Source organism: Penicillium maclennaniae (genome assembly GCF_028827695.1).
Source record: "Penicillium maclennaniae strain IBT 15551 chromosome Unknown utg000008l:1.0-3552695.0:1.0-3555053.0, whole genome shotgun sequence".
In the NCBI taxonomy this organism is placed as follows: domain Eukaryota; kingdom Fungi; phylum Ascomycota; class Eurotiomycetes; order Eurotiales; family Aspergillaceae; genus Penicillium; species Penicillium maclennaniae.
In genome coordinates this window covers 333,007-352,371 of record NW_026623220.1, presented here as the reverse complement: position 1 = coordinate 352,371, position 19,365 = coordinate 333,007, and the positions used below count along the sequence as shown (strand labels likewise).

The 19,365-nt window shown below is 48.5% G+C and overlaps 7 protein-coding genes across 7 annotated transcripts; 1 reads left to right on the top strand and 6 right to left on the bottom strand.

Annotated features, from left to right (window-relative positions):
- Positions 1–4,479: 4,479 nt before the first annotated feature.
- N7477_009131 (zinc finger protein) lies at positions 4,480–7,501 on the bottom strand (the record flags this gene model as incomplete). Its single annotated transcript, XM_056970792.1, has 4 exons — positions 4,480–4,508; positions 4,666–4,786; positions 4,933–6,141; positions 6,623–7,501. The coding sequence occupies 4 exons, from the start codon at positions 7,499–7,501 to the stop codon at positions 4,480–4,482; spliced, it is 2,238 nt and encodes a 745-aa protein (XP_056817771.1).
- A 510-nt stretch (positions 7,502–8,011) lies between these two features.
- On the bottom strand, positions 8,012–8,833 carry N7477_009130 (esterase/lipase family protein; the record flags this gene model as incomplete). The annotated part of the gene is made up of 1 exon (XM_056970791.1): positions 8,012–8,833. One exon carries the CDS (start codon positions 8,831–8,833, stop codon positions 8,012–8,014), a length of 822 nt encoding a protein of 273 aa, XP_056817770.1.
- A 994-nt stretch (positions 8,834–9,827) lies between these two features.
- Positions 9,828–11,156, bottom strand: N7477_009129 (uncharacterized protein; the record flags this gene model as incomplete). The annotated part of the gene is made up of 4 exons (XM_056970790.1): positions 9,828–10,311; positions 10,362–10,738; positions 10,788–10,892; positions 10,950–11,156. 4 exons carry the CDS (start codon positions 11,154–11,156, stop codon positions 9,828–9,830), a joined length of 1,173 nt encoding a protein of 390 aa, XP_056817769.1.
- A 2,644-nt stretch (positions 11,157–13,800) lies between these two features.
- On the bottom strand, positions 13,801–15,404 carry N7477_009128 (uncharacterized protein; the record flags this gene model as incomplete). The annotated part of the gene is made up of 5 exons (XM_056970789.1): positions 13,801–14,129; positions 14,179–14,294; positions 14,341–14,430; positions 14,477–14,967; positions 15,015–15,404. The coding sequence occupies 5 exons, from the start codon at positions 15,402–15,404 to the stop codon at positions 13,801–13,803; spliced, it is 1,416 nt and encodes a 471-aa protein (XP_056817768.1).
- A 252-nt stretch (positions 15,405–15,656) lies between these two features.
- N7477_009127 (uncharacterized protein) lies at positions 15,657–16,058 on the top strand (the record flags this gene model as incomplete). The annotated part of the gene is made up of 2 exons (XM_056970788.1): positions 15,657–15,923; positions 16,041–16,058. 2 exons carry the CDS (start codon positions 15,657–15,659, stop codon positions 16,056–16,058), a joined length of 285 nt encoding a protein of 94 aa, XP_056817767.1.
- A 286-nt stretch (positions 16,059–16,344) lies between these two features.
- On the bottom strand, positions 16,345–16,922 carry N7477_009126 (cupin domain-containing protein; the record flags this gene model as incomplete). The annotated part of the gene is made up of 2 exons (XM_056970787.1): positions 16,345–16,612; positions 16,660–16,922. The coding sequence occupies 2 exons, from the start codon at positions 16,920–16,922 to the stop codon at positions 16,345–16,347; spliced, it is 531 nt and encodes a 176-aa protein (XP_056817766.1).
- Positions 16,923–17,454: 532 nt separating this feature from the next.
- Positions 17,455–19,278, bottom strand: N7477_009125 (CocE/NonD family hydrolase; the record flags this gene model as incomplete). The annotated part of the gene is made up of 2 exons (XM_056970786.1): positions 17,455–17,536; positions 17,597–19,278. 2 exons carry the CDS (start codon positions 19,276–19,278, stop codon positions 17,455–17,457), a joined length of 1,764 nt encoding a protein of 587 aa, XP_056817765.1.
- Between the last annotated feature and the right edge of the window lie 87 nt (positions 19,279–19,365).

Here is a 19,365-nt window from a genome sequence, read left to right as displayed (position 1 = left end):
ATTCTTCTTCTCTTGTCGCCATGTTTTTGCATTTTCTTGCTTTCCGTGTGTTTTTGTTGTTTCTTCTTTAGTGATCATCGCATTTATGGTATTCGATGGTGCCATCAAGTGAACAGTCTCGGTGGACTCGGCCGCTGGGACAGAGGTAGGCATTAAGGCGGCTGCTGAATACCTGCTCAGGCTTTTAAACCAAAAGTCTCATATTCTTCGGGCCAGAGTTGGTCTTCATAGAAGGATCCCCCATTCCGTGGATGATATGCTTCAAAGCTGACGCGCTTCCTTCTGTCCTGGCTCGATATCGTGCAGATAACCCTCCCATCACCTTTCTCAGAGGTTTGCAGCAGTGCGTCTTTCGCCTATATCCTACTAAGTAGGAGATCGTTCGTGCAACCATCCCCGACCATAGTATGCGACTCAGTCACGATGTCACCGATATTAATCGGCAGATTCTCAATATAAGCACCAACTGCGAACTCACCGCCGTCGACAGGAACGAGCTTCAGCCTCGGCTTTAGCCGCATCTGCGCCTGCATGGATTGGGCGATGTCTCTGCGGATGATATTGACTGACGATCCAGTGTCGATACACGCCTTGACCACTTGTCCGCCGACGGAAACTGTCACAAATAGGAGGTCTCTGGAGTATTCACGGGGAGAAGACACGGGCGAGGTATCTGCTATCTGGGCATTCTGGTAGCTCACTTTCGCGGCCAGGTCTTTTGCATCGATAGGACTACCCGTCTCCCGATGATACTTAGCAATATCTCTTGCAATTTGGTTGATCTTGCCTTCCACTTCCTTCGAGAGAGAGACGTCTGCGAAGTTCGACTGAGTATGTGCTTGCGAGAGTACCTTATTGATGCGCTGGTTGATGACGTCTATGCTAACACCTTTGCCTATTCCAGCGCGTATCTTCGGAGCAGACCCGGCGAGCTCACCGATCGTAAGGGTGATCTCGGTTTCCCATATCTTTCGCATCACAATATCCGAAAGCTAAGATCTTCGCTGCGCAACATCTGGGTCAATAGGGCCGCGGACTCTTCTCGGAACCTGGCTGTGTGGCGGAGCAGCTTCCTGCTGAGGCCGTACAGTTTGAGTCTCTTCAGGCTGTCCGTCTTGCATCATATCGTCGTTATTGGCATCAGCAACATACGGTTGGAATCTGCTAGTCTGGGAGTTCCTTGTTCTGGCAATGTCCTGGTCTCTGCGGCGCTTTGCAGGACGACCTTCAATAGCGTTAACGGCACCGAATAGGATAATTGCTTCCTTATCCTCGCTTTCCTCGAGCTTCTCCCATACAGGCGCGGTACCAAGAAGCGTGGCAGTAACAGAGTGGACAGGTACATTCAGGTTCGTAAGATGAGTGGGAGCAGGAAGAGTGGCACGAGCGACATTACTGCTTGGCTGCACGGATACTCTGTACGACTCCTGCTTCTTCCAGTTATCATACTGCGCTTGGAAGGCTTCTTAGTTCAATTATCCTGGGATCACGCGCAGTCTCGGGCCTAGTTATTCAACAGTGCCTAAAACCATCTGATTCGCAGTATCATAGTGCATAATGCCACGGCCTTGCATATCGCGGATAGATGGACATTAATCTGGTCGAGAGAAGTGGGCACCTCCGCATGTCCAGCATTTTGCTGGAGGATTGGCGCCAAGGCCATTCGAAGGGTTTCTTCTATCAGGCTCGTACCGAACGTTATTCCTTATATCTCGGCTAGCCTGTAGCTTAAGAGTAAGTGCCTCCATCTGTGATTGCATTTCTCTGAGCTTCCTATCCTGTTCGTCCTGACGCTAGACCTGACTAGCGGTCGGTTGACGATTTTCCTGAGGCTTCGCAATAGCAGTAGGCGACTGCTGCGGGGGATGAAGTTGTTGGTCACGCTTAGGGTTGCTCGGAGAAGATTCGACAGTCGAAAGAATTCTCTGAATGTCGGTTTCCTCTCTGACATATAACCTGATTGCTGCATATGCCTCCGAATAAGTGATCAGTGTCCCTCTCGGTAACTGCTTGCGAGAATGCCTTCTGATAACCTTCTCCTTGAGCTGCTGCGGAAGTCCTTGGATAAGAAGGCTTGCTCTGTCCACATCGCTAACCTCGCCTTTCGAATAGATACGGCCAGAGATATCATCGAACTCATTGAGATACGAGCGGATATTGTCCTGCATTGTCCGCTTGATCTGTGCAAGGGATTGAAGGTATATCTTCGTGTACCTTTGCTGCTCGCTGTCGTCATCATAGAAGTGCTCCAAGAAGGCTTCCTTAAAGGTATCCCAGTCCTTTCTCAGCCAGGAGTCTTGTCTCTTCACCCAAGACTTGGTGACCTTCGCGCAGTACTGAGGCAATATGCCCATGATGTCTTCATCGCTTTTGACGCCGCATCTGAAACACGTATCCTGCAGCTTCTCCAGGAACTCGGAGACATCGGTCTCATCAAAGTATGGTGCTCCTGGGGATCCTGGAGCTGGCAATGCGGAGAAATGAGGCACTTGAACTGTGCAAGGATAAGGCATGGCCTGCACCCTGCTGGGCGGTTCGGCTGAGGACGATGGTGGCTGGTGCTCATGATCCGCACTGTCCGCATGATCATCACCACTTAGGGTCGATTCGGATCTTTCTGGTGCAGGTTCACGGTAATCTGTGAAGGTTGGAATACCCTCAGGGTCCGACAGCTCAGGAGCCATCACACCTTGTGTGCCGTGCGCTGTTACTTACTTGTGGAAAAGAGATGGCTTTTCGGCCGAAAAGAAATGCTGACTCTGTGCGCTTTGCTTTTGATCGTATCTCTTCAATAATTCTTCTTCTTCTTCCTTTTTTCTTGTCGAGGCCGCTTCCTCTTCTTGTAATTTATAATGCAGAATTGTTTGCATCAATATCATCTGTGTGGTGGAGTGCCATAGCCATCGGATACCCGGGTACCCCTGCTCGGCCACCGCATTCAATTGGATAGGCTGCATCTTCAGTAGTATCTGAAGCACCGCCGCATCTCCCGCATACCAGTCCGACAGCATTCCTCGTAGGAACTGGGTGTATTCAGGGGAGCACTGCATCTCGGCTAGTCACTCTCGGCTGTCCGCACCGAATGTATGCCGTTGCAATCGCTGGTGAATGTGGTCTCCCGCTTGAGGTCTCAGACAGTCTTGTAGTCTTCAGGGTCAAACGCGATCCCCACCCTTCAGGTGTGTGTTTCTTCGTATGGTGATGTGCCTTAACAAAAGAGCCTTCCCGGGGACGCCAATATGAAATGGGAACGGCTCGATGGCTGTCTGGCGATGCAGACTGGACAACACACACACACACTGCCTGTCTGGTGTAGAGGACGCTGGATGAGGCCGTGCTGATGCCCTGTTGCGTCCTTGCTGGATAATCTTAATGCTGCATCATGAATAGAAGAAATTGGGTGAATCCTGAATGAATTGGGTAGATGACTTGTCTCTCTCCAAGTGTGTCTGGAGATGTACTATGCACTGCAGACATTAAATCATGCCTGAGGCCACACATAGGCTCATTATGTCACCAGTTCTCCCACTACAATACATAATTTCTCCGCGCCTTTCCTAATTCGGACGTATAAAATTAATGATTCAGCTTATAAAAATACTGTTATTTATGGCTGTTCTAGTATCTATTTCTATTATTCCTTAATTATATACTAATATCTACGAAAGTTAAAGAAATTAGATTATAAATAGATAACTTATGTATCGTTACCTTAGTGTTCTGAAATTTAACTTAAATTATATAGTGGGTGGCTAGTTTTTAAGGGGTTTATAGAAAGTTAAGAGTTTTGTTACGGAAATATATATTAAAGGTAGAGTAAGAGTGCTATATTTATACGATAGTAAATATATCTTTTTTTTTAATACCAAAAATGCCCTAAATCGAAAGCTTTCTTCGGTTATAAATTAAATAGTGTAGTGGGAGAACTGGTGACATAATGAGCCTATGTGTGGCCTCAGGCATGATTTAATGTCTGCAGTGCATAGTACATCTCCAGACACACTTGGAGAGAGACAAGTCATCTACCCAATTCATTCAGGATTCACCCAATTTCTTCTATTCATGATGCAGCATTAAGATTATCCAGCAAGGACGCAACAGGGCATCAGCACGGCCTCATCCAGCGTCCTCTACACCAGACAGGCAGTGTGTGTGTGTGTGTTGTCCAGTCTGCATCGCCAGACAGCCATCGAGCCGTTCCCCTTTCACTATATAATTCTTTTTATTCTATACTCAGTACATACGACCATAGGGTGTGGAGAACAGGGCTTCCCGTCCGCTCAGCCGTACTTAAGCCACACGCCGGCAGGTTAGTAGTTGGGTGGGTGACCACCAGCGAATCTCTGCTGTTATATGTTTTATTTTTATTCCTGTTGAATCAGGTCGTTAGTGTCCTGACTGCTTTATTCCTCAGCCCCTTTAGGCCCCTTCACCTGAACGGCCGGAGGAGACGTGACTACGGCGTATCATTTATCAGTCTTAGTCAAACGAGGCAACCCTGTCAATTGCTACACAAGACTAGTGACATCATCTAGTCACATCCAGCTGGATTCATGTTCTTAAGAACCATTGTAGAAGGACAGAGGCAAGCCGGAAGGACAAGGCCCGGTGATGTTGTGAGCCTATGGGTGCTCGTCCCAGAACTGAGCCAAGAATTACACTTACCCTCTACTACCTGCTCTGCCTCCTCATGTCTCGTGGCCCCTCTTTTGCCGCTGTCCACGTCTTCTCCTAGGCGCCTTGCCTCTTGAGGCCTCCTGACCAGCCTGAGCTCCTCGGGGCTGAGCTGGACTGTGATCGATAGCCTCTGACTGCATCAATTGACTGGACAACTTGTTCATAATTCCCTGAATGAACTTTGCAGGTAAGCTCTGCCACGCTGTACCTGTGGTGATTTTTCGGCCAGTTGCAACATATTGCTGGGAAAAATACTGTCCATAAGTCCTGCGCATATTCATCCCGTGAATTAGGCCGGGGGCAGTAAGGATCGGTCTGGAAAAAGGCCTCCACAGCGCGGCGAACTCCTGCATCATCCATGGTAATGGTGGCACAGGCGTCGAAGTCCAGGAGCCACAGACTAATAGTCCTCTTCTTGTAATCCTGATTGGCTGTTGCGAGCTCATAGGTGCTGGAGCCAGGAGGGAGTTGTTCCACGTATTTGAGGGGCAGTATCCGACGCGCAGCATTTCGATCAAGAGGAGTGCTTCCTAACACAAATTCAACGTCCATAGCATCAATTTTAGAATGCCAATGCAAAACTGCAAGAGTATCAGCCATACTCCTTGCATATGCTTCAGCATCGAAATTAATCTCTTGAATTTGATCCAGATGGAGCTTATAGTTCCTAAGCGAGAAGAACATGCTGCCCCCTGGACGCGAGGATCCGAAGCGCCTTCGTCCCAAGAGGATTCGCACGAGACAGTCCTTGTTCTTTGGCTCTGCCTTTGCTGTCGCAGCATTTGTTGGGTTGCAGAACACATCAATCAGAGCATGCCTTATCATTTCAGGCAGAGGGAAGACTCGCTCCATGCATAAGATCTCCCGTGGTCCCCGCGGAACTGTCGATTCACTAGGAAATAAATCCAGGCTGTCATCCCAAAAGCTTGAATCTTTGTTCGCAAACCATGATACTCGAGGTACATCAACAAGACTCGCCGTTTCGCCCAGTGCGTCGAAGCTTTGCTGGATGAGGAGGTGCATAATGTAGTTGTTCCATAGCTTTGCGTGGCGGTCAACAAGCAACATTTTAAACGCCCACGGGGTTCCTGGCTGCTCAAAAACTTTGCCGATTGAGCCAGTTCCAATTTCTCTAAATGCCGCCCTAGTTCCAATAGCTGCTTGTCGACTCAGAGCAAATGATGAGGCAGTTGATAAGGCGGACTTGGTTGAAAGGAGGCGATGAAGGAGTTCTTGAGGGGTCTCAGCATCCTTGCTCAACTTTTCCTCGAGCTGAAGGTTTTGTTCCATATCCAAGACGAGAGAGCTAGTCCACGAGTCCATCGTGTTGTCGCTTTGCTGGGCTTCTCGTCGACTAGCCATGGTGGGCTCTAGTTCCAGGGCGGTCAGTTTCGAAACAGCCTCAAGCAAAGGTTGAGAAGACTCATACGAGAGGTAGAATTGAGGATCAATGGTGTCAGAATTCTAATCTCAGGATCAAATGCGCTTTTGGTGTCAAAGATGGGATTTGTAAACAAAGAAGAAGCAGTTCAGTACTCGTCAACACATGCATTTACTCCAGCCCGTGGGTCTGGGCTTCCGCCGGCAGGAACTACTGATTACATGACCCTGGACAGGTGTGACAGGTGGATCCGAAGACTTGTGAACATCAAAATTCAACACCCTAAACGAATACTGGATATAACACGGACCCATGCACCGAGTTGCTCAGTACGCAGATTTCATGATTCTGCCTTCGCCGCGCCATCAACATGAGGTGCCTTCTCCCGACGTCTTGATCCAAGAATAGTGGCTACTATGAGAGGCCTGAAAAGGTGCATTCTAGTATACAGAGTTTGAGATTTAATCCTCCTTTTTCACCCTCTTCTTTCCCTCCCTGTTCCACCAAGTCAATGAAGTGCCTTGACAGGATACGCCGTCTTTGCGCTGCTTGTGGCTCACTCACGCAGGCTTCACTAACCTGGATGTAGCGGTCTCGGAACACACTCCAGAGTGAAGGGGTTTTTTCTGGCCGGGGATAGTAGGGATCATTGCGCCAAAATGCAGCAGCAGCTTGTACTACTCCTTCTGAGTCCATTGTCATCCTCCTGCATAAATCAAAATCCAACACCCACATTGAATGCTCTCCAAAAATAGTAGACTTCATTTTGAAACCACTCTCGCTCGGAGGCGCCAGAACAAACTCGATATCGTTTCCATCAATTTTGCTGATCCAATGCATCATTGCGAGAGTTTCGGCCATCACTCTTGCGTACTGATTTATTTCGCTTGTGGTGACGCCGAGTGACTCCATTTGATCCAGATGGAGTGGGAAATTCCGTAAAGAGAACGCGGTGAATTTCGAGGTAGTATGAGACTTTCGTGTTCGTGTTCGGCCTAGGTATGGCCTGATGAGGCAGTCTCTGTCGGGCTCGCTGTTGAGGATTTGTCGTGTTATCTTTGGTGGGCAGTAGTTGCTAATGAGGAGTCGTCTTGTAATGTCAGGGAAGGGCGGAATGCGTTCGGAGAGGATGATATTGCATGGCGTGTACCCTGCTGGGAATTTTCGCTGATTCACCGACCACCATGTATAGTCGGTTGACTGAACAAAGTCATAGCAGGCTGGTATTTGGATTTGAAGGCGTAAATGGGTCGAAATATGAAAGCTTTGGAGCACTCGCCGGTGCATTTCAAAGTCGTTTCTCAAAGACCGGGCAGGCCCGCCATCTTCCCTTTTGAATGCGGGCCCTGTTGATGCAGCCCAGACTGTACCGCAAAAACCTTGCCCAATCTTGCGTAGTGTAAAGGTTTGCACTTCTTTGGTCTCTTCGATGCTGGTATCCATATTTCTCTGACGACTTTGTGATTTCAGAGAAGGGAGAAGTCAGTGAACAATTAGAAGAAAGGAGATCATATAATCATAACACGGGAAATCAGTAGCGCCGACTCCCAAAGCAGACTGGTAAGCCAACCAGGGATATGTCTAGATTGGGATCGGGGTTTCTGCCAATTTGACACCGCCCTTTAGGCCTAAGTATAACCCGTTTATCAGCGAAACCTAGGTATGAAGGTAGTCCTAAATGTCTATATCTCCCTTTCAGCTACGAGTGAGCATATACGACTATGTGTTCTCGTCCGCTCAGCCAAACTTTAGCCACGATGCCGGCCCCGACATTCGCCTGTTTCTGAGCACACCGCAATTGCCGAGTCCCAATGTCTGGCTCAGTACCATGGGTACCTCGACTTATTGAAGACTGCCTTAGGCTATACTTAAGGAAACTTTGGAGGCCGTCCCTTCGCCGAAAGCATTTTCATTCTTACTCGCTTCGTCTCCTACTTCTCTTCACATTAAACCTTATGGAACACAGACAAACTTGCGGTCGGGCGTTGAATCTAACGCATTCTTCACCATTTGCCAAACATTCAAATCGTAGGCTTCGCCAATATGACCGACTGAGTCAAGCGGACAGATATCCTGAATATACAGATTCCTCACGCCAGCCTCCTGAACAAAAGAAGTATGCGTTGGTGTGACCATTTCATCAAACTTAGACGCGATAATAGTGACAGTATTACCCGGTTGAACAATAGGTTTACCATCATTCAGTCGCTCTATAGCCAACCCTCCGGAGACGAGATCGTTACAAGCTCCACAGCTAGCCTTGTTAAGAGCGTCTTTCACGCCCGTGCCACTCGCCTCGCCAAAAGAAAGAGCCGCGTTATAGAGGCCGCCGAAATCGGTTCCGTGCGTGGGAGGAGCAATAGACACAACTTTGTCAATAAGATGCGAGACGTCCTCGAATTTTGCCACGTATAGAGTCTGGAAGGCGCCCTCAGAGTGGCCGATAAGATCAACCTTACCCTTGCCGGTCTTCTGGACAACTTTTTTGATGTATTTGGCGATTTCAGGCGCCGAGTCCACGATATGCTTAAGACCACCGACTTCCGGGAATCCGTCGTAGGCTCCGTAGGTCAAAGAGTACGTGCAGTAGCCTTGAGTTTGAAGCCAGGACTGCATAAAATTTAGGTCCTCGTAGTAGGTTGCGCCTAGACCGTCGAGGTGTACAACAGGGTTTGAGTTGCTTGTGCAGGAGAAATCATTGATTTCGAAGGCAGTTGCAAGTACTGCTGTCGCGCCCACAAGGGCTGATAAGGTCAAGGAGCGGAGGAAAGGCATTTGAGGAGATGATTTTGGCATCGAAAGGCCGAAGCATGGGTTTATGTTCTCAATGACGAGGAAAGAAGGCTCCATTCCGACATTCCCCCTTTCTCTTGGTCGATCTTGGCTCTGTATCTTGCATTTTTGTTCTTTCATTGGAAATTTGGCTTAAGGGAGGGTCGATGGCGTTGGGTACGAGATCAAATCTGTCCTACATTGCCTCACTATACACCGGGGTTCCCCATTTCTGATCACCTCTGACTGTATGGACGGTTTATTGTCACAGCGGGGAGATACATATCACCCATCTGTGTCATGTTTAGCAAAACAGCCTCACATTCCTAGTGTTGCTCATCCCGGTTTCCGACCCGAGAGGTGCGATGAATTTGATTGTTTTGTGTTGAATATCGGTAATCCGCAACTGACCAGGAGGTTTGCAGGTCAATGCAGATTGTTCTGACTAGACTCAGTGGCCAGCAAGGGCGTGACAGACGGATAAAGGACGCAAGGAAAAATTAGAAGAAAAAAAATGCATCATCCGTGAATCGAACACGGGCCTCGTCGATGGCAACGACGAATTCTACCACTAGACCAATGATGCTGGGAAGGGCGGTCAATCGAATAGCTGATTGGCTCGCTACATTGATCCGTACTTTATTTATATTCATAAACACCATGCCCTTTTTTTTATCGTGAATTGAACCGTTCGGAACAAAAGAGCGTCTAAAGTTACCCCAGTATTTTAGTTCTCAACATTCAAGAGTAATTTGGAAGTGAAGAGGAAGTCTAGTGCTCAGACCTCCTTCGTCTTGGTCATCTTCTCGCAATCTGAGCGTTTCTCGCCAAACGTGATCAAATATCATAGTTGTGGGCGAGCGTCTGGATCCACGTATGTCAGGTCCTTAAAACGCCTCTTTGATTTGAACTTCAGAGCTACACGTCTCACTTAATGAGTTCTAATTTTTGGCTGCACTATGATAAACGCCGTCTTAGTCGGAGAATAATTTCAACCTTAGTCCACGATGTGAGTTTCAGACCACTCAACATCATGCTGTACCAAGATATACATCGGGCCCAAGTACTCCTCCAGTCTTTTCTTGTCCTTGGGAGAAGCTCTCGGGGACGCAGTCTTTACAGGAACACATTGAGTCTCGATATCAGCACCAGGCTCAATGGATCCCGGCCTGTTCGTCGAAGGGGTCATAGGCCGTAGTCCGCGGCCGCTGCAGTGGCTGCTATTGCTGAAGTGCTTCTCCAATCGAAAGATTTGCTGCGCTCGATTGCTGGGGCGGAGGTGGGTGCGGAGGTGTATAATATATTCGAGTTTCATCGCCGATTGGATGACGGGTTGTAGGGCGGGAAGACATGCGCATATGATTGCTATGCAGGGCTCCAATGTCGACCAGACGTATACATTCCCCATAGTCCAGGTGAGATCTATATTATCTTTCAGGAAGGTGATGTAGTGTAACCGAACGATGCTAATGGCGCAGACACTGGGCGGCATGTTAGCAGTAACTCCATCCTCCCATTCAAGGGATCATACAAGATACCCAGCAGAAGAACTCCAGACACCATTATTTTCTGTGTGACCCGCATTTTTAATCTCCAAATGACGGGAAGCGGGACGAGCAAAATTAGAAAGTCCGTGACAACGTTCGATGCTGCGTTCCCGATGTAATATTTGTAAAAATCGTATCTGTAGTGTCCGTCGCCGGGGTTTATGAGTTCGGTCCAAAAATACGACACGGGCGCTGGACAGGTTACAAGAGCGATCATGCTGCCGAAAGTCCAACCCGAAGCTAAAATCATGCAGATGTAATAGCTGCTGCTTGTCCCAAATATACGACGATAGAACAAAAGCAAGGACAGCTTGACGATGAAAAGCTCGAAGATGTAGATGAAGAGGTAGGCAAATAGGATCTTCAAACAGGTGTTAGCAAAGGTCTTCCGGGAATAAACCCACCCTTACTCTCTTCATTTCTATCATATTCTCAACCGACGTCAACCAAATGTGTTTGCCCATCCCATGGTGTCCCGCAAGAAGCGCAATGGCTAGCAATGCGATAAGAGGAACCTAGTCAAACATCAGCTTAACTGATTCTGTCAGTTGAATAGACACAAATCAACTCACAAGAGCAGCAGCAACAAGCCAATCATCAAGAGCCAGCTTCTTAAGGTCCGTTTTCCCCCCTTTCAACTTTTCATGAATTCTGATCGCGACTGCGATCATCGCGAGACAAGAAATACTTATCACCACCGCATTGTCCTTCTTTATCGTATCCTCAGAGAGATCCACCCCTTTTGGGGCTGGCCCAATGATTGTAATGATACTCACCATAGGAGCTGACTCTGTGGTCAAAGACCATCTGGATCAGAAAATTTGCAGACTTTTGCAAGTCGGGGAACGGAGCTAATATAATCAATGCCCTGGGTTAATATAATTACTAGAGCCGATTGGGAGATTTCATATCAAAGTGAAAATCCCCACTTATAAGCACCTCCTTTTGCATGGTCCATGTGGTCAAACGTCAACCTTTCAATCATGTTTCGTTCCTCCGCCCCCATATTCCGATGAACTTCGACATAAGTCAATCTTAACATGAGTGAACTTCTTGCTTGGGGGCGAAAGCTTGTCAGGGCGGGCTTGATACGTCCGATAGCGCAGAATTGTATGCGCAATGATGAACACAGATCCTGCGGGATTACACGCTACATTAGGAACGTTACGTGGGGATGTTCGTGATGAGTGATCTTCCAGTTCATTAATGTGCGGATCCTAGAGCTCTTTACTCATGGGTCTAGGGGTTCGTTAGGGTAATGTGTATGGTATTGGAAGCCCGAGCTCGGAAGAGTTCCGTTGGCTTTCCTCTAATTAAACTAGCCTTTGCGGAGTTCGTTCCAGATAAAGTGTCACTTCAATATTGGATTGTCTATCCATAATTATAGCATGCTGGCCGCAGTATTGTCCATTCTCTTCAAATTCGCTGTTGGATATTGGATGTCGGGCGTCACGTCAGCACTGTCAGCGTGGGGGCCATGTACGGGCCGCAATCACAGTCGGTAGTTCTTAGCTATCAAGAACATAGTTGCCATAATGGCTCTCATATCTTTCTTTCGGGGCCTTCAACGGAGGAATGTTGCAGAATAAGGGTTGCTCCGGTATTGCCAATATTGGTGATCCGACCGTTGGACCCGGTGGGACCTTAGTGACTGCGTAAGCCCTATACATGGGACCAAGCATGTGGTCCTCATGGCCTCAAAACGATCTCAACTCATTCATGCAGGTGAATTAAGAGACTCGTGATGAATACGTTGAGAAGAGAATGAACAAGTGCCAAGAACAAGCAATGAGGTCCTCAGCTCACAGCACTTAAGCCCCCTATCATGTGTGCCGAGATCGAGGAGTATGACCGTTTAACATTGCCACAGCAGTTGAGGCCCTGGCTTTGCAACCTCATAGCTAAAGGCATGTGGAAGGGAAAGTGGCTTGGTCTATATTTCGACTCTTACTTTCTGCGTTTCAGGCTCACATCTTCATTCCGTGACACGATGCTTAAATGTTCAGCCCCACAGAAACACGCGGTCACCGCCAGTATGCCTGAGGCAGAAGTGCCCCCCCGGTGCCTGGCCCCGAGGACACGGGAATAGCCTCGCCAATGCACAACCTGAAGAAAGGCGATTCTTCAGATAGATCGAATCATAGCTAAACCTTCCCAACGGAGCCATCATCTCGGCCCCCGAATTTCCGAACGAAACTCAAATAACACCCAACCTCACTCATTCGGAAGTAGCACGCGAATCTACCAAGCGACTTACTACACCACGCGAATGACGATTTCCAAGAGTTGGGCCATGCAGGCAAACGACTGGTCTCTGTCACTAGTTCGCTTTCCAGCGGAGACTTGGCGTGGGTTTACGTCCAAAGGTGCGGGTGAGAATTTTTTTGTCATAGGCGGATGAGTGAGGTGAACTCACCCGCGCGCCCAAATAAAAAGAAGCAAGAATTTTCTAGAGTTTCGAAATGTCTCTTTTACAATGAATTGGTATATTTAAAGATATTTGTTCCAATTTGATTGCTTTGTTTCATCTATTCACGTCTTTTTCTGCGTTGTTCAGCGTGCTGTGACACGCAATATCCACCAGCGAACGACCTCGACTTGTCTGGATAGCTTCCAGCTCCAGCTAGCTATGCCTTCTCTCACATGCATGGCTTTGGCCTGTATTTTGGCATCTACCATCCATCTTGTATCAGCAAGTGCCATTCCTCGACCAAATTCTGAAATTTTCGACACTACCGCAATGCTTTCCGCGCGGTCATTGTCAACATTGGGCCTCTCCCATCCTGAAAAAATCACCCTCTATGTTGTCGCGGGTCTAGCAGGTTTTTTGATCATTCTTGGCTTGATCATTGCAATCCTCCGCTCTCGTCACCAAAAAGTATGCGAAAACCAAGCGCGTGGAGTGGCGAAAACTATTTTGAAGATTCCCATCATCCAATACGATCAGCAAGTGATGCGGAAGTCAAGCTTTGATGGATCTGTTTATGATTCTGATCTTGATGAGAAGTGTGTGGAAAGTGCGAGTAATCATACTTGTCCGATTTGTACGGAGGATTTCGTGCATTATCAAATGCTTCGTGTATTGCCTTGTGGACATCAGTACCATATGAAGTGCATTGAGGACTGGTTGCAGCGGGCTTCGAGCTGTCCTATCTGGTATGTTATTCTCACTACAATTGATAATTTTGCTTTATACTGACTTGGCACAGCCGCATTGATCTCAAGCCGAAGTCACAGCAAAAGTCAACGCCTACGACCACGAAGACCGGGGGATGACTCCTGATCTGGAACAGGGTCAGACTCAAACACGGCATATTAGAAGTCTGCAGGATCGCATAGTGGAAGATCTCTACGGTCTGCGCTGAGCTGGTAATGGTGCTTGCAATATTTAATGATGATAATGAGATATGATTAATACAAGGTTCAAACGCGCCTCACATATGTCCACGTGTAATATCCAATCGTGGAAACGGTTGTGATGAGAGATGCTAGGGTGAGAACTCCTCCAGTGATAATACCCTGCTCGAAGAAGCCGATCTTGAAGCCAGGACGTTGCTTTGTTGATGGGAGGGGTGCTATGGCTGCGCGCCAGAGACCGTCTGAGTTGGTGGTGTTGGTATTCTCGATAATTGCTCGGGCAATTTGAGCCTTGGAAGATGGTGTAATCAGTTGGGGCCGCGGCCGTTGGAAGGATGAGATGGCGTAGCGAGTGTTAGGGTTGTATGATATGTTGCGAGGAAGGGCGGGACCGACTGCTTTTGTAAGTATGATTAGGAAAGAAAGGCTAAGCTTGGAACTTACGCAGCATGTGGCTGGGTACATGGTTCACCCATGAAATATCAGCTTCGATGAATTGGGTCAGATACTTGGCCGAAGCGGGAGCCGCAAAGGCGTAGGTAGCAGCCAGTGTCTCGTTTCTGATTTCATTAGCAAAATGCAAGATAATTTCGAAAAGATACTTACGAGTGCATGTCAATTGCATCATCCAGGCTAGTCACGGGGTGCACCAGCAAGACTTTCTCATCAATCTTCTTTCGAAGAAGAGGCGAGTTCCTTCAATAGTCAGCACCGAACGAATGACTCGGTGATGGGTACCTACCGATCTTGCACCTCGACCACTCCCCACTGACTCCCCGAGACCAAGACTCGTGCGTTCCGATCCTTTTGAATGGAGTCCATCAAAGTAGACCGGCGTGAAGACGTAGATGACTGTCGTGCTTCACCATTTTCTCCTGCGAGGTACTTCGAAGCTTGCTGAATAACAGCCTCGACAAAGGGTTTCATGGCGAATTCATTCACCAGAACCAGATCAGGAGCATAGGTTGAACGACCACCCATTACAAATCGAGCAGCAACTAAGGCCTGTGCAGCTTCAACAACGTTTGCCGTGCGGTCGACAATGGCAATAGTCCTGGCTACAGGAGAGATCAAACCACTTTGACCATCGGAACCAGTTTGCGACAGCAGCAATGTCCTGCTCATGAATGAAGAATCAGGTCGGTTTGCAGTAATTGCAAAAGTATCATGATCCAATGCATCTGGAAGAATTTGGCGTAACAAAGCAGGCAAAGCCATCGTCGTTTGAGGAAGCTATTGATTTTAGCACTGTTCAATCGACGTCCACTTTATTCGCTCACCTCCAAGACAATGCAATTCCCAGCTGCAAGAGCAGCCGTCAGTGCAGAGATCACAGAAAAGAATAGAGTATGTGTGCAAGGTACGAGGTACACAATTCCAGCACCGCGTGAACCATCCAGATTGTCTTTTCCATTCGCAATGCGATACTCAATTTCCAAATCTTTCTCCAGACTCAGTGACTCATAATGTGTTCTCAGCTCCTGCAAAGCTAGAATGACCTCGGCACGAACTTCTTGCGCCGAGTGTCCCGAGTCAGCGCGGATCGCATCTTGAATTTCTGCAATATGCTCGACCAGCACATTTTGCAAGCGATGGAACTGAGCTTGACGGTATCGCGTGTTGTGAGCACGGCCGTCGATATCAGCGGCAATGATGCGTGAGAGATCCATAATTGTCAAGATACGAATGAAAAAAAAAAAGAAAAAAAACAAGAACAAGAAAAATGAGCTCGAGATCAAGATACTTGAAGCACGCGTACTTCAGAGCCGCGGGCAACCCCGAGCTTTCCCCAGTCTTCGGGATGTGGGGGAGAGTGCGGGCCCGGACACCCATCACCTCGCCTCACCACGACCTCCGAGATCCTGATAATGCTATTTCCAGGGCTTTGGAGACTGTGCAGGTCTCTCTACTCATTCTTCTTCATGTCTTCGACTATCACTACCACGACGACTTCACTGTCTGTTCTTGCCGACTATGAAGTCCACCACAGCGGCGAGGAGAATGTTCCTACAGTGAATCACTCTCAGCCTCAGCCAGGTCACCCAGACTGGCCAACCCATCATCGCCGTATACCAGCTTATCGACCTGCGAATCGAGAAATGGATTTGACGCAGCGGCCGGCCGGGAACGGACATCCTGCGGAGTTTGCTTTTATTCAAGTCATGTTGCATGGTGTGTGGCTCAACGCGGTAAGTGCAATATGTGTAGAGTATAGGACGTTACGATGCTGATATGTAATATAGTCTGTCGCGAGACTTTGGAGATTTACTGGGGGAAGGATTAATGATAAAATCTTCCATTATCAGGTTGGTGGGGAGTGGTGATTCTATTTTACTGTGTGTTCGAGATTACTTTGAGATATATCAATCCAACAACTACTTCCTTTTCACTAATTGAATATTCTGAGACAATGTCGCCTGCTCATTATGATGAAGACTTTAGTGGTAGAAATAATCCGGTCCGAATTACCCGTAGCCAGGCGATCCATCTTCTCTCCACGCCTAGTTATACCTACTGAACCAGAATACAATTCTCTCCAAGGATTCTAATGTCTAATAAGTCGCGATCTCACAACATCACCACTCGATTGATGTATTCAGCTAAAAACATCTAAGTACTAGCGCGCACCCCAATCCCATCAACAACCTCCCCCAACTTCTTTCCCCCAATCTCCATCTCCTGCGCCGGCGCAAGAACATACAGCATTCTCGCCCACTGCGGCACCGCCACCCCATCAACAACAGCATCCGGCGTCACATTCCTCCAAGCATGATTCGTACCCCGCTGCACCGCAACATCGCCCCTCTTCAACAGTCTCGTCTCCCCGGAATCAAGAACCAGCTCGACCTCGCCTTCCAGTACAACGCCGTAATCCAGACTGACGGTGCGGTGCATGGGACTCAAGGCGCCAGGCTGCATGTCCACGATGCGGCAGACGGTACCAGTTGAGATTGTGATTCCGGGGGAGAGGATAGGTATCTGTTGTATTCGGTGATGTCGGATTCATTGTTCAGTTGCGCGGGGAAGTGGTCTGATGTGTAGGCTAAACTGAAATCTGCGCTGTCGGGGAGACGTTGGACGGGCATGACTTCTGAGAGGATTGAAGAGAAGATCGCTTGGCCGGCGTCATTGTGGGTTGTTATGTACCGGTTGAGAGGACGGATGTTTTTGGGGATTTTGTCGGGCATTCTGGTGGTTTGTTTTCACAATGAGATAATTGTACAATATGGATTGCTTTGTGGAGTAGTTGTATTCTATAAAGTACTTGCGTGAAGAACTCGCATCTTCCTACTCTATATCTTTGTCAGGTGCGCTTCGGGACCACTTTCGACCACATCGGCCCCAGAGTTACAGTTGTGGGGTCGGACTTCGGAGTTAAGAAGTGTCTCGGGCGTGAGGGGTTCAAGTTGTAGAGTAGAATTAGGCCATAGCTTGCTTGCTGTACACTAGCTGGCGGGTGGTCGCGGTAATACATGCCGGTGCAATGGCCGCAGCCGTTGACATGGGGTTGTGAGAATGAAGAGAAGATCCCGGCAACATTTGAACCCGAGACTAAGTTTTCATGCAATACATTTCATTGGACACATCAGCTTCTACAATTTCAGTACGATGATTTACAGCTGATTTACAGCTGATTTAAGCTGATCCAAAGTTGATTCAAAGTTGAAAATATGCATTCATTCTATGAACTTCATCTATATACCACACCTTGGCTCAAATCTACGGAATAATCGGCAGCGTAACATAGTTCTCCCCAAGCCCAAAATGGATATGGTTTTGACCTTGAAACCGCTCAACAGACCTATCAACAAAGTTAGCACACTCATTATAACCATTCAAAATCCAGCAAAAATGAACTCACCGATCAACAGGCGAATTGTGCTGGAAAAGTCCACATCCCTGGGTATCCCCACTAGAAACCTCCAACACAATCTTCCCGCCCTTCTCAACAACGACGTTTGTCGGCCAAATCTCCACATCGACAGGATAGATTTCGCCCGGAATGACAGGAAGCACGTCAGTCGAGAGATAATCGCGATGAGGGAGATGAGGCCGATGGCGCGGGTGCTCCGGGTTTGTCTTGCGCATGGACACACGCAACCAGCCCTTGCATAGAGGAACGGGATCGCCAGCTGTACCGGTGTAGAAGACTTCTTTCCCGGAGGGTGCGATGTGGCGTAGTGTGAGGAAGAGGTCGATATCTTTCGGCGTGGGTGAGCCGGGGAGGGGACTCATTGACACGTTCAGGTGGGCGACGACGTGGCCTGTTATTTCGGTTTCTTTCTCAAAAGCCGGAGTGGTGAATTGGACGAGTTGGGGATGGTCGATATCCCCGAGAGCATCGTAGGTGATTTTAACCGGTCGCTCGGTTGGTACATTGGTCGTCAATTCTCGGGATGATGTGAGGTGATACCTTGTGTACTGTGTGCGAGCGATGGGCCATTCGTGTTCAATACGGCGAGAGAAAGTCTTCTCGTCAGCTGCATTGTTGTGACCGACATCGCCTTTGCGGAGGACAATGTCTACTTTTGGTGCCTTGCCTGTTGACCAGCCTGCGCGGTCTTCGCCTTTCAGGAAGGCATCGAGGAAGCTGCGCTGGATCTCGACCTCTTCGGAGTAGTAGAATGGGAGGTCGTGGCGACCGGTGATGAAACGGAGGTACTTGAGCTCTGATCCAGCTTGGGTCCATCCTTCGACATTGCCTCGAAGGTGGAGGAGGATTCCTCCCCAGTTGGCAACACTCAGCAAGGGCACGGTGATATCCGACATACTGTACTCCTTCGAAGCATAGTACTCATCATCTCGGAACCGGTTCTCAACATTATCAACGGTTTGATCCTGACGATTGGCAATGAGTTCCTCCTCACTCAGATCGCCTTCAATCGAATCCGGACCCCAGTTCCTGGCCGCGCGTCCACCCAATCCATACTGGTTACTCACAACCTGACGATCCCACCAGAACTTGATAAACTTGTTCGACAAAATACCACCATGTCGGCACCGATCGCGGTAGTAATCAGACATTCCCTCCCATGGAATTATACAAGCCAGACCCTTGGGCTGTCTCGCGGCAACGCGCCACTGACTCCCAGCATAGTAACTGATTCCCAAGAGTCCGACTTTACCAGAAGACCACTCCTGTTCAGCAGCCCATTCAACAACATCGAAGAACGCTTCGCTCGTGCCGCGTGACATGGTATCCAGCTTGCCCATCGACTGGCCTGTACCGCGCTCATCGGCGCGCACAACTGCGTAGCCCTGCGCAGTCCAGTACGCAGGGTCGGGAGTCTCCCAAGCAGAATGCTCAGAGCGTTGCTCGGGGTTGACTTCACTGAAACTTTGCGGATGGAAGTCCTTGTAGGGAATGTCCTTTCCGTAGGGACCGTAGGTGACGAGAACTGGGACCTTTTCTGTTGTCTTCGGTCGGTACACATTGGCGCGAACTAAACCGGAGCCATCTTTGAGCGTGACGGTGACATTTTGCTCAAAGATGTAGACCGAGGTTTCGTCCTTGGTGTAGATGTCTTTGACTTCGTTGGGCATTTTGAGAAAGAGTCGAATTGGGACCGAAAAAAAAATGAAAGACAAATAGGTTTAATGGACTTCAATGGCGCTGGTTTACCATGCACA